This window comes from Barbatula barbatula, assembly GCF_947034865.1.
Source record: "Barbatula barbatula genome assembly, chromosome: 8".
NCBI classification, from domain to species: Eukaryota; Metazoa; Chordata; class Actinopteri; order Cypriniformes; family Nemacheilidae; genus Barbatula; species Barbatula barbatula.
In genome coordinates this window covers 13,877,204-13,889,934 of record NC_136771.1, presented here as the reverse complement: position 1 = coordinate 13,889,934, position 12,731 = coordinate 13,877,204, and the positions used below count along the sequence as shown (strand labels likewise).

Sequence of the window (12,731 nt, the reverse complement as noted above, 5' to 3'; positions counted from 1 at the left end):
ATATTTTGTACGGCCTTAAACATTTTTTATTATTATTTTACATTTACATTTATGCATTTGGTAGATGCTTTTTTCCAAAGCAACTTACTTCGCATTAACCTAAACATGTATACATCCCCTGGTAAATGGCATACTTCCTTACTATATAGTAGGCAAAAAGAAGTAGGCGAACGAATAGTAATACCACTGTGCTGCGCCGTGTGACGATTTTCAGTGAAACGACACTGGGGGAGTCGCAAGTGAGCGTCCGTGCGAATCGTAACCATGCAGTGGTGTATTAAGGTATCAATTTGTGTGACCACGACGAGAGATTCTTACTACCGGCCGTACAGTCAGTGGACTTGCTACTCTAGAGGTGATTATCTCGCCCGACACCGTAAAGGGGGGGGGGGGCGCTACAAAAACCACATCTGCCACAGTCAGTGGCAGTAGTGCGGGACTCCAACCAGGTGTACACAGAAGTGGTGAGGTCACCGAGGGAAGGTAACAGGTTCGCCTACACGGGAACCAAGAGTGAGAAAGCGTCAACCCACATATACTGGGCATGCATACGAGCTGCTCCGTAGGGCTCGTAAACCTCAAGTGCTAAGTGATGGATAGAATGCCTATACTTCATTCAGTGGAGGAAATATGGAGACTGGAGTAGCACACTTACTCGCCTAAAGAGGGGAGAAGGCGCTTTGCAGGTGTATGCCCAGTTACTGTCGGTCTCACTCAAGACCCGGTCCAACACCTGTGTGAAAATGCTGGTTGCAGACCGACCCACAGCTCTGAGTTTGTCTGCCAAAGAGGCGCTAAGAGCCAGTTCCCACAATTGGCCTACTGTAGTGGCCAGGGGCCTGAGATTGGTAGCCAATGATAATGTCCACAATCCAGTGAGCCAGTCTCTGTTTGGAGACAGCTTTCCTGCTGTCCCCTTACACAGACAAAGAGCGGCTCAGAGTGTCAGGAGCTCTGTGTTCGGTCCGATTATAAGCACAGGGCGCGTACTGGAGACGACAGGGAGAGGGTTGGGACTTCCTCCCAGGGGGAGCACCTGCAAGTTCCCCACCTGGTCCCAGAAGGGAGTGGTTGGGACTCTGGGCATGTGGCCAGGCTGGGATCTAGCCCACATAGGGGGTACCCGCAACCCTAGGCATCCGCTGCACACGGAAAGTGCGTTCTGATCTCATTTTAGAATGTTTTTCAGAATGTTTTCCTATCATTCAAGAGAACGTTCTGGGAACAGAAAATGTTATAAAAGTTTTAAAGTATAATTGTGGCGAGAGGGGCGTGGTTTAGCGGGATCTGCGGTGGAGGAGGCAGAGACAGGAGATCGACGGGACGTAAGTAGGTCAAGTGCAGATTGTAAACGCTTTTGTCTCGTTCCAGTGATTTGCGGGAAGACGGTTAAAGCGAGCAGGAGGCGAAAAAGAGGGACCTGACTGGAGAGGTGTGTTTTGTGGTCAATAAAAGTTGTGTTCTCGCCGACCCTGTCTCCTTCCTTACGTGTACTGAACCTCTTTACCCTGGTGCCAAAACCCGGGATAGAAAGGAGAACGCTGCCACCACCACTATGCAGAATCCACCGGGTATTCCGTTTGCAGAGGTGATCCAAGCCCTTGCTGGTCTCCATCAGGAGCAACATCGAGCCCTGCTGGGCCTACAAGGAGAGCAGGAGAAATGGTTCAAGGTTCTCCTCCAGGCCCAGAAGGACAACTGCAAGAAGGACAGCGATGTCGATACCATCCTGGAAAAGATGGTACTGGAGCAGTTTGTGGGACGGCTGCCGAGGAAGGCCGCCCAATGGGTCCAGTGCCACCGGATAACGTCGCTGACGCAGGCCATCAGTTGGCGGATGACCAAATGGCGGTCTGCCCCGGGGTCGGTGAACCCCATAACTCTCTCTCTCACTCTTCTACTTTTTTTTGTTTCTCCTCCTTCCTGTCTGACTCTCTTTCCCAGGTCCCAACCAGAGCTGCAGCCGCGGGTGGCACCCCGCTTCCGGGGAGTCCTGTGGGCCGGAGCTGCAGCCGTGGGTAGCGCCCCGCGTCTGGGTAGTCCTTGGGGCCAGAGCCTTTCTCACCTTGGAGGAACCAGGATGCTTCCGATGGTGGGGTCCCCACTGTTTTCACTCCTTTGCCTTCTTCTCGCCAATCCCTTGGCCTGCTTCCTGCCGCTGGGGAAGCCTGGGCTGGCCAGTTGGTGGTGTGTGGATCCTGGACACTTTATCACCAGCTGTCCAGCGATGGAGGTCGGTACGGTGATCCGGATCACCGGCACCCCACGAGCCGCCCTCGATCAAGCTGGCCTGATTCAATCTACTATATGGGATACGAGCTGCAAGGTTAGGGTAAGGTACACGGGGAGGTGGTTTATTATCCCTTACAATACAATTCAGGGGAAAAAGTATATGGTGGAGGTGGCCGTTGATTCGCACCTCCGGCATCCGCTAATTTTGGGAACAAAGTTGCTGTATTTTAGCACGTTATTGGGATATATATGTGCAGATGTCTCTGGGCGTAACCAAAAGCGGCGTAAGGGGGCATTGGCGCAACTTGGAGAGGCAGAGCCGGGACCATCGAGGTGTGATGCAGGGGAACGGAAGGCAATTGAGAGAGAGAGTCTCTCGTCGTGCGATGATTTTCCCCTGGAGCAGTCTCAAGATGAGTCGCTCAAACATGCGTTTGATCAGGTCCGCACTATCGACGGACTGCCTCTCCAACTTGCACGACCACTCCCCCACCCGTACTTTGCGATTATAAAAGACAGGTTGTATCGAGTGACCCAAGACGCTCAATCAAAGGAAGATATAACACAATTGGTCGTACCAAAGAGGCGTTGGGGAATGCTTTTCCAGGTGGCTCATTCTAATCCGATGGCCGGGCATGCACGATTTTTTGGCCAGGCATCCACGAAAATATGTGCAGATGGTGCGCCACTTGTCGTGAATTCCATTTGGTAAACCCCCCGGCCACCCCAAAAGCACCTTTGTGCCCTCTCCCCCTTGTTCAGGTCCCCTTCAAAAGAATTGGAATGGACCTGATCGGTTATTGTGATCGGCTTCGGGGCATCGCTTTGCATTAGTCATAGTGGACTATGCAACGCGATACCCGGAGGCAGTGATGCTCCGAAATATGTCAGCAAAAAGCGTAGCATACGCCCTGTTCTCATCAATCTCCAGTGTGGGCGTAAGAAGCCAATCTATCGCTCTGGGGGAGATCACCTCTCACCGTCTCAGATCACTGATGTGACCAAGTTGCAGGTGCAATTCGCTGATGTGTTCTCGCACCTGCCTGACTGAACTACTCTCATAGAGCACTATATCGAGACCATGCCGGGAGTTGGTGGTTTTCAGCCGGCCCTATAGACTACCTGAAAGAAAAAGGTGGTTCAGGAAGAATTAGGCGCTATGCTCGATATGGGAGTAATCGCGGAGTCCAGCAGAGATTGGGCGAGCCCGATAGTTGTTGTCACTAAAACAGACGGCTCAGTCCGGTTCTGTGTGGACTATCGCAAGGTGAATGCTGTGTTGAAGTTCGACACATATCCAATGCCGCGGGTTGACGTACTGCTTGATCGCCTAGGTTTGGCTCATTTTTATTCGATGCTGGATTTGAAAAAAGGGTATTGGCAGATCCCCATATCGCCTCTATCCAAAGAAAAGGCAGTCTTCACCACGCCGTTCGGATTGCATCAATTCGTCAACTTCATTTCGGCTTATTCAGAGCTCCAGCTACCGTCCAGCGTCTCATGGACCGTATACGAGACCCAAGACCAAAAAGGAGGTGAGGCAGTTCCTGGGGTTGGTGAGATATTATAGAAGGTTCTCCCTACTGACCTCACTGAAAAGGATGAGAAATTAGAACTTTTACTTTGTGTTCTCCTGTCTCCTTCCTTGCATTCACTGAACCTCTTTACAATAATGTTCCAACAATGTTTCCACTAAAACGTGTTTAGAATGTTTTTTGAGAATGCTTTCATTCTTTTTTGAGAACGTTCTGGGAACCAAAATAAAACTACCCGCTGAAAACTTTATAAGAATGTTCAAGTATACAGTTCAAACAATATTACCATCAAACGTTTTTAGAATGTTTTTGAGAAAGTTTTCCCATCATTCAAGAGAAAATTCTGGGAACTAAAATAAAAGTACCCGCTGAAAACAGTAATGCAAGATTGCTTGTTAATATTCTCAGAACAATTTAATTTTTTTTTACTTCAGCTGGGATGTATTTATCTCATCTATTATTCATTTATACTCAAATTATTGTTCAAGTTTTTTTTTACTTGGATTTACCTGGTGTGAGGAATCAAATTTCCTCATGAATAATTCAGGTAACAGAGGAGATTGTTATCGATTTTAGAGTACACAATACACCTCACCCTACATTAGTCCATGAGGAGTCTATAAATTGATTACAATTTACAAATAACTTTTTGAACAGTTTTGAACAATATACTTAAATAAGATGTGCAGACAAAATATTGAATACATTTTTTTACTTCTTAAAGAAATTACTCTTATTTAATGTCCACAACAGAAAGCTTTGTTTTTGTTTAGCACTGTAACATTTTGTTTAATATGCTGGAATGAGAAGAAACTTCTCAGCAAAGAGGTTTTCATTACCAGGTTTAGAAAATATTTACAAACATACATTAGAAAGAGTGTTGAACAAAGCTAACAATATTTTGGATGACAAGAGACATCATCTACTGTCCTTTTGAATTGTTGCCATCCAGTTGACGGCACTGTGTTCCTTGATGTACGAAAAACAGGTCCAAATTGTCTTTTGTTCCTCAAGCTTATAAAATTGGTTGACATCCAGCTGGTCTGGTTATACTTTATTCATTTTTAATTTATGTATTTTCTGTGTATGCCAAATTGTGCTTTCTATTTAAAAATTTCATTCAAATCAATTCAAATTAAGCATGTGGTGTACTTGAAATTCCTTTACCTTCTAGGTTGATTTGAGGTTCAAATTTCTCAGAAATGACCTCAGTAAGATCTTTTGGGTTTAGGCTCCAAATGCTGACCCCCTCAGCTGCTCCTGCCACCATGGCAGCACCCAAAGCAGTGGTCTCAGGCATAGATGGCTTGACTGCAAATACATGTCACATAACAATGAAACCAAGAACATATGCCATTTTCATACAGGCTCTGATTTTATGGAAATAAAATCCTGTAGCCCTTTGGTCAGAGCATGGCTCTAGCAATGGCAAGGTCATGGGTTGAATCTCAGGGATTGCACATACTCTGAAACAAATGTACAGTATAATGCAATGTAAATCCCATTGGATGAATAGTCTGCAAAATGTGTCAATTCAAATGGAGGAAATCATACCAACTGGAATACACAGTATGTCTGCCTGCAGCTGCATCAGTAACCGATTAGAGGTCATTCCTCCATCAACCTGGAGCTGAGAGAGAGCAATTCCACTATCCTGATTCATTGCATCCAGAATCTGAAACAAATAACAACGCTACAGCATCTCAAAAATATTGCTGATAATCACTGATTTATTTGCAACATTTTTAATGTTAGATCAGTTAAGATCACCTCTATACTGTGGGCCAGTTGTTCAAAAGTAATCTAAATTGGATTTACTCAAATATTAAAAATGTGATGTTCAAAAGAAAAAAAATTAAAAAATTTTGTATTTTAGTACGATTAAGATATGTCTTAGCCATAAAAATACACAATATTTTTTATGTACACATATGTCATTTTTTATTTTGCTCTTGATTAATTCAACCGTTATAATGAGACAATATTTAAAATATACAATGGGCAACCAAATAAACCTTGCTGTCAGTGGCAAACAAAATGTTTTTTTTACTTTCATTTATCTGTCACGCGTTAGGCCACAGACCAGAAACACAACGAAATGCAAACACAGAGATTAATCAATATAAACAAAAGATAAAGAACATTTCTCAACCATGTAAACAGTGTGTTAATATTAAGAGTCCTGACGATGAGAAGATCGCTAGCAGGTGACAGTGATTGCACATAAGGGATGGATGAAGCAGCGTGGAGCATGCTGGGAAATTAAGTCCATGGGTTAAGAGCCGTGACAGTACTCCCCCATCCCAGAAGGCACATCCGTTGTAAGCAGCACTAGTCCGTAGACCAGGAAGGTGCCGGTAGCTCAGAGGGCCAGGGAGGTGCAACACACACCGGAAGCCTGGGGTAGGAGACAGCCGACGTGATAGGGAGCAGAGAAGAAGGTCATCATGGCCAAGACGGTGGAGGCTTGAGTGATGTGTACCGCCACAACGCTGGAGGCAGCCACGATAGAGTTGTCCGCTGGCAAGGAGGCCAAAGATGGTCGCCACGACCACGGCATAGGAGCGGAACTTGCAGACACCAGTCCTTGTTGCTGTGATGGAGACTGGGACGGCCACTTTAGTCATGTACACCCCCCCAAAAAAAACATTTATTGGGGAAAGTCCAAGGATGTTACCACAACCCAGGCAAATGCCACCACCAATATCATGACGGCCACTTTAGTGGACTCGGGGGAAACCTCTTAGGCAGATCCATGGGAAACCTTGGAGAGGGTGAAAAAGAAAACCTCTGAGGGGGACCCAGGGGAATCTCAGAGGTGGAGCCAGGGGAAGCCTTGGAAGCGTGGTGAGGGGAAATCTCAGACAGGACTCAAAGAGTGAAACTGGAGAGGGGTCGGGGCATCCAAAAGCACATGCTGTCCATAGAATTGCACCAGATCACCTCAGTGATGGAGTCCAAAAATTCTCCCAAGTAACTCTCCACAGCCGTCTTGGTGGAGATGGAAGCGGAGATGGCCCTCTGGAGAGTGCACTGTATAAGCCATAAAGGTGGTCTGGTCTTCTGTCACATGTGTGGCCACAGACCAGAGACACGATGAAATGCAAACACAGAGATTTATAAATAAAAAGAGATTAACTTGGTCAACTTCTCCAACATGTAACATAAATGAGACCATGATGATGGACCTAATATTATGCCGTCCGGTCTGTTAATTTGAAGCTAGTTTGAAGCTCTCTGTATAAAGACTCTACCTCAGCATATGTGCATCATGGAGAGACTCCATTTCACAACGCAGTTTGTGACGATGAGGTCAGCATCATCACTGGTAGCCAAAATTGTAATCCCTCGTGGGTCAGCTGTGGCCTAGTGGTTAGAGTGTTGGGCTTGTGATCAGAAGGTTGCCGGTTTAAATCTCAGTGCCAGCAGGTCATGACTGAAGTGCCCTTGAGCAAGGCACCTTACCCGAGATTGCTCTGCAGTAATGTGCCACTGTAAAAAAAACTACTTGTAAGTCGCTTTGAATAAAAGTGTCTGCCAAATGAATAAATGTAAAATTATCCATATTAAACTTTTTGAACAACCGGCCCAGTGGTATCCAAAATTGGTCCTGGAAAGCTCTGCAGAGTTTAGCTTCAACCCTAATCAAACACACATTAACCAGTTAATCAAGGTCTCACTTGGCAGACTAGAAACTTCCAGACAGGTGTGTTGAGCCAAATTGGAGCTAAACTCTGCAGGACACCCTTGCTCAAGACTGTAAAAACAAAGGCTGCATCCAAATACCCCCAATTGAGGTCTTGGCCACTTGAAAGCGCATGCACGCGACAGGACGTAAGAGCGTGAGTCTGTCCAATGTCTTCGGTCTCGTGAGATGTTTTTATTTGTTTAAATTTTTTGGGTACGTCTACTTTGATACAATACATATGACACAACATATGTTTGCACTTGCTAAGTGTGTCCAACCGGGTTAGAAAAACTACATGCTCACTTGGGATCTTCTTGCCCATTAGAACAGAAGAGATAATACGTCATGAAAGTAGTGGTCAAGTGCAAAGAGGGGGTATTTGAACTTAGCCAAATAATATAACACTCTACACAAGACAAGGCCCAACATTGCATCAATGGAGCCTATATAAGCAATGGATGTATTTTTCCTATGTTGCGTATTGTGTAGAAAGTAATACCAACATTGAAAGATGCCTACCTCGCGTGTTTGGAAGCAGACAGCTTCAAGTGCTGCAAAAGCCAAATGACTTCTATTGGTGAACTGTGTTAGCCCACAGATGATTCTGTATAAGTAAAATAAAGTTTAATGTTGTAGAAAAGGGCTGCATGTCTTTAAATAATTCTGCCATAATTTGTAATTGACTTTTACATTGCTTGGCATTACATTTCTTTGTTAAATATGCTCGACTGCAAAATAATAACACTTTATAATTACTTTCCTGTATACATCATTAATAAACATTATATAATACTTAACAGATCATTTATTACTAATCTGTGTGCAAATTTTCTTGAGTTTTCGAACATGTTTAGGCCTTCAAATTTGGATTGAAAAGGGAGAAGAAGAAATACAGCTGCAAAACAGCGATGATGGGCCCAAGCCATCAGCACAACCGCAAACCTAGTAGCATCAGAAAAATGGTGCACAGCCAGCACATGCATTTACAGTAAGCCTGTGGCATTCTGGTTTTAAGAGATACAGTAATGAAAGGGTTACACTATAACATCAAGGAGTGGTTTCACGGACAGGAATTAGAATAGTCCAAGACTAGTAGTCCAATAAATGTAAGAGCTGTCCAAACTGAAAACAGCTTGCACTGAAATATCAGTGTAATTTATTTTGTCAGGCATGTTTGTTAAACTACTTAAATGTCCTAGTTTAACCAAAGCCTAATACTGGTTTAAATTAATCCCAGTCCAAGAACCCAAAAGTATGAAACACAGACAAACAGAGATAGAGTAAGAGTACCTAATAATTTGGAGACTGGTTACCAGTTAGTTGAGCCAGACAATTTAACGACATTGAAAAAAAATTATTAATAAAAATACATTAAAATTTTAACTGTGACCAAAAGTAGTCTGTTGAAGTCTAAATATACATCGAAATGCAATCATTTATAAGTAATAATCGGCACGTTACCTTACCATAAAGCATAATTAGAATTTTTTTACCATAATAAATGAATCATTTCACATGAAAAAATATATAATTAATTTTTTAGCAGTATGGTCGTTTTGGTTATTACACAACAAAGAAACTGTTACTTCGAACATCAGAGTGTTGAAACAGATACACACACTTTACAAAAAGCTTTCAGATGTTAAAATTAATTATATTATTTAACATGTACAATATTCATACAACACTTACAAATATTAGCTAATGTTAAGTTCAAAATGTACTAATACGTTTGTGGCGAGGGGGGCGTGTGGTTCAGCAAGGTCTGCAGCGGGAGACAGAGGTGGGAAACGAATGGTGTGTAAGTAGATCAAGTGCACATTAATAGTCATTTCTACGCGACTTATCTATAACACGCAAACTGATGAATTTGGATCAAAATCTGACAATGTATGAGGAAGTTATAATACACTCCTTCAAAAGCTTTGTTGCCCCGCCACGGCTAAATTGCATCCCCAATGTGTTTTGCGATCATGTTGACAAGTTTGGTGACACTCGGTGAAATTCCTAGGAGGGGTATCGCAAATTCCAGAGCATGTGCTTTTGAAAACATTCCAATGTCTGTGCTAATTTGCAAGAGTTTATGAGCATGTTAAGGACCCGAAAAAGCTGAAAAACTTTAAAGATTAATAATAAATATAGCTGCAAAGCAGTGATGATGGGCCCAAGCCATCAGCACACCCGCTACCCATGTGCCATCAGGAAAGCGGTGCATAGTGGGCACGTGCATTTGAAGTAACCCTCTGGCATTCTGGTTTTAAGGGTTGAACTAATGAAAGGTTAATACTATAGCCTAGTATCAAAACACACATAAAGAGATAGAGTGAGATCATCTGCTCAGTGGGAGACTGTTTACCAGTTAGTTGAGCCAGAAGATTCAACAACATTGAAAACTGATTATAGAAAGTTGCAATAAAAAAAAGCAGTTATAAGCATTAAGTGGGTTGTGCTTTGGCACTGCTTCCCTGCGTGGTTGAATCCAAGCTTTGTGCTCACTGCATAAGAGCACATCTCTACATCAATGTGACAGTAAGATAAGAGACGTTTAACAAAAAACTACAAATATAGAATCATATGAACAAGAAATAAACATATCTGCTGCTTTTGTTCAGACTAAATTTAAAAAAAGAATAATTCACAATAGTGACATCTGACCTGTTCAGCGGATAAAGCCTTCACTGCCATCCTTTTAGATGTAGGATCTCAAATTTCCTGTTGATATTAACTTTTGCATCGGTTTTCACGGTTCCTTTTTTACTGCAGGTTCCACTGGATCTTAAGATTAGTTTTAACAACAGGTAATTCCCCAGAGGTAATCAGAGTCAGAACTAAATAACATTAACAATATTTATATACCACTTACAGTAGGTAGTCAACCAGGATGCCTACTACTGCCACATTGAGTGTGGCCGATGGGGAAGGGCGGCAGTTAAAAAACATTTACATGTGAAACTAGTTTGCAAAATTTCCGCCAGGAGCCTTAAAGGGAGAGTTTGCACCAAAAACAGTACCTTCAGTACTACACAGATCGAATGTTGACGCAGGAGAGGGCAGTATGCATAAACTACTTCAATATGCCTATGAAGAACATAGCGGAGCGTAGCCTCCTAATTGTGTCCTAAGCCGGTGTAGACCAATTGTCGGTTCGAGGCCCTCTCGGAGTAGGTATATTACTAATATACAAACAATATATTCACAGAAGTTTGTCCAATTCCTTAGTCCATAATGTTGCAGTTACCAGTTTGGAATACGATGATACGTTATGGAAATCACGATGATTTAACACACGACTAAAGGCAAGACTAATATTGAATCAATAGTAAGGTTTCACCTTGTTACTCCTCGGGAACTGTCCACCTCAATATAATGTGTAAAACAGTCACAACTTAATGTGTAATATGCAAAACCTTAATCTCTGTTTAACACTGTAACACCAGTGTACATACATGGTTACTCCTCGGGAACTGTCCACTCAATATAAAGTGTAAAACAGTCACAACTTACTGTGTAATATGCAAAACCTTAACCTCTGTTTAACACTGTAACACCAGTGTACATACATGGTTACTCCTCTGGGACTGTCCACTCAATATAAAGTGTGAAATAGTCACAATTTACTGTGTTTTATCCAAAACCTTAACCCCTTGAAGACTAAAGAATTGGAAAAACTTCTGTGAATATATTGTTGTTACAAAATATAGTTGCACAATTCCTGTTAAACATGTGCACTTATTGAAGTGTTGTTACCAATGTTTTGTTACACATTTGTACTTCGACCAGCAATTCTGTGGGTTCTTACATGTGTGTATTTACACAAACAGTACAGCTGTAGATACTATGTTACACTGTGGTTACATACTAAGTACATGTAACCGGGTGGTAGTAGAATTTAAGCCCAGCCTAAGGTGTTGTTTTCCCTTTAAGAGTGCGGCTGCTGTAAATGACGTAATCAGAGTGCGATACAGGAAGAGAGGCCTAGCACAGTGGATGAGAGATGACTTCAGACCGTTAATGTCATCACAGGTCAAATTCATGTTTCCTATTAGTAAATTAAGAGACTCACGTTAAACCTGATGTAACAGAATGTTGTTGTTTTATCCTGAGTATGTAATACATGTATTTTTTGGATAGGATATGGAATGATCTGTGTTGCGTGTCGTTGCACTTGGTGGGTATGATGGAATTTTTGGTAAAATAGAATTCAGTAAGCTTCAGATGTAATATGAATGTGTATGATGTCTGTGAATATCCTGTGTATGTGACATTTTATAATGTGGTTATGTTTACCTGAGGAAAATAATGATAAGAATGTCCTTACGCCATCTGGTGCATGACCTTACAATTACAGCATTCTTATTTTTACTTAAAAAAAATCACCATGGCAACACTGTTCAAGATATGAATAATCTAATCTTCTCAGCATCTTCAGTATGTGGTATCAGGTGGACTACGTTTGGTTTTAACTGCACAATTCTCCTAAGAGAAATATTCATTTGTATTCATATATATGTTCGGCTTGATTTGTTCAAGCTAATTCGAAGCTAATGACTGTAAATTAGAAAGTTGTCCGGCTTGATGAGAATAATATATGCATTTAGTGTTTGGAGTTTGGTGACTGTAGGAAATATAACCTTTTGTCAAAGGTGGCACTAGAACGCCTGCTCCACCCCCATTTATTAGCTATGTCTAACTATCATTTATATTAATGTGTGTGTAAATTTTCCTGAATTTATAAGCATATTAAGTGTCTAAAAACACCTACAAAAGAATTTTCAAGTTTTGGTCAAGTCTGGAGCTATAGCAGCAAAGAGCCATATAGAATACAATCAAACTGTAGAACTCTGTAGATTGTAATAAATTTTACAATCACACCACACAGGAATCTAACCCACAACCTCCGAGTATCAAAGCATGCATTTCAACAAGTTGTGCCAGTCAGCTGCACACTCAAGTGCTGTCTGGACATATAGCAGTAGAGAGCCAGACAGGTGCAGAGTAACAAGAGCAAAACCACAGAAACGGAATGTATGTGAGACCATACAGGTTAATAAGCTGAGGGGAGAATGAGATCAAACTGTAGAATTTATATATAAATGTCACACTGGTTTCGAACAGCTTGAGATTTATTAGGTTGTGCCACTCAGTTGATGTACTCAGCAGAGGATGCGGAGGAGAACTTTCAGTGCTGCAAGCATTGATATGGGTCAATCCCTGAAGGTGCTGAAATGAGGGCGTAGAGCAGAAATACGATGCATTTAAGAAACAGACAGCATAAG

General features: G+C 42.3%; 1 protein-coding gene across 3 annotated transcripts in view; it reads right to left on the bottom strand.

The window, feature by feature from the left end:
• The window catches only part of LOC306898024 (glycerol kinase 3), a 115,398-nt gene that overhangs the window by 13,404 nt on the left and 89,263 nt on the right, over positions 1-12,731 (bottom strand). For all 3 annotated transcript variants that reach the window (XM_079463234.1, XM_079463232.1, XM_079463233.1), the window contains exons 15-17: positions 7,975-8,059; positions 5,322-5,442; positions 4,935-5,078 (exon numbers count right to left, since the gene is read on the bottom strand). In XM_079463234.1, the coding sequence (XP_079319360.1) occupies positions 4,935-5,078; positions 5,322-5,442; positions 7,975-8,059 (350 nt within the window). The remainder of the gene's footprint in view (positions 1-4,934; positions 5,079-5,321; positions 5,443-7,974; positions 8,060-12,731) is intronic.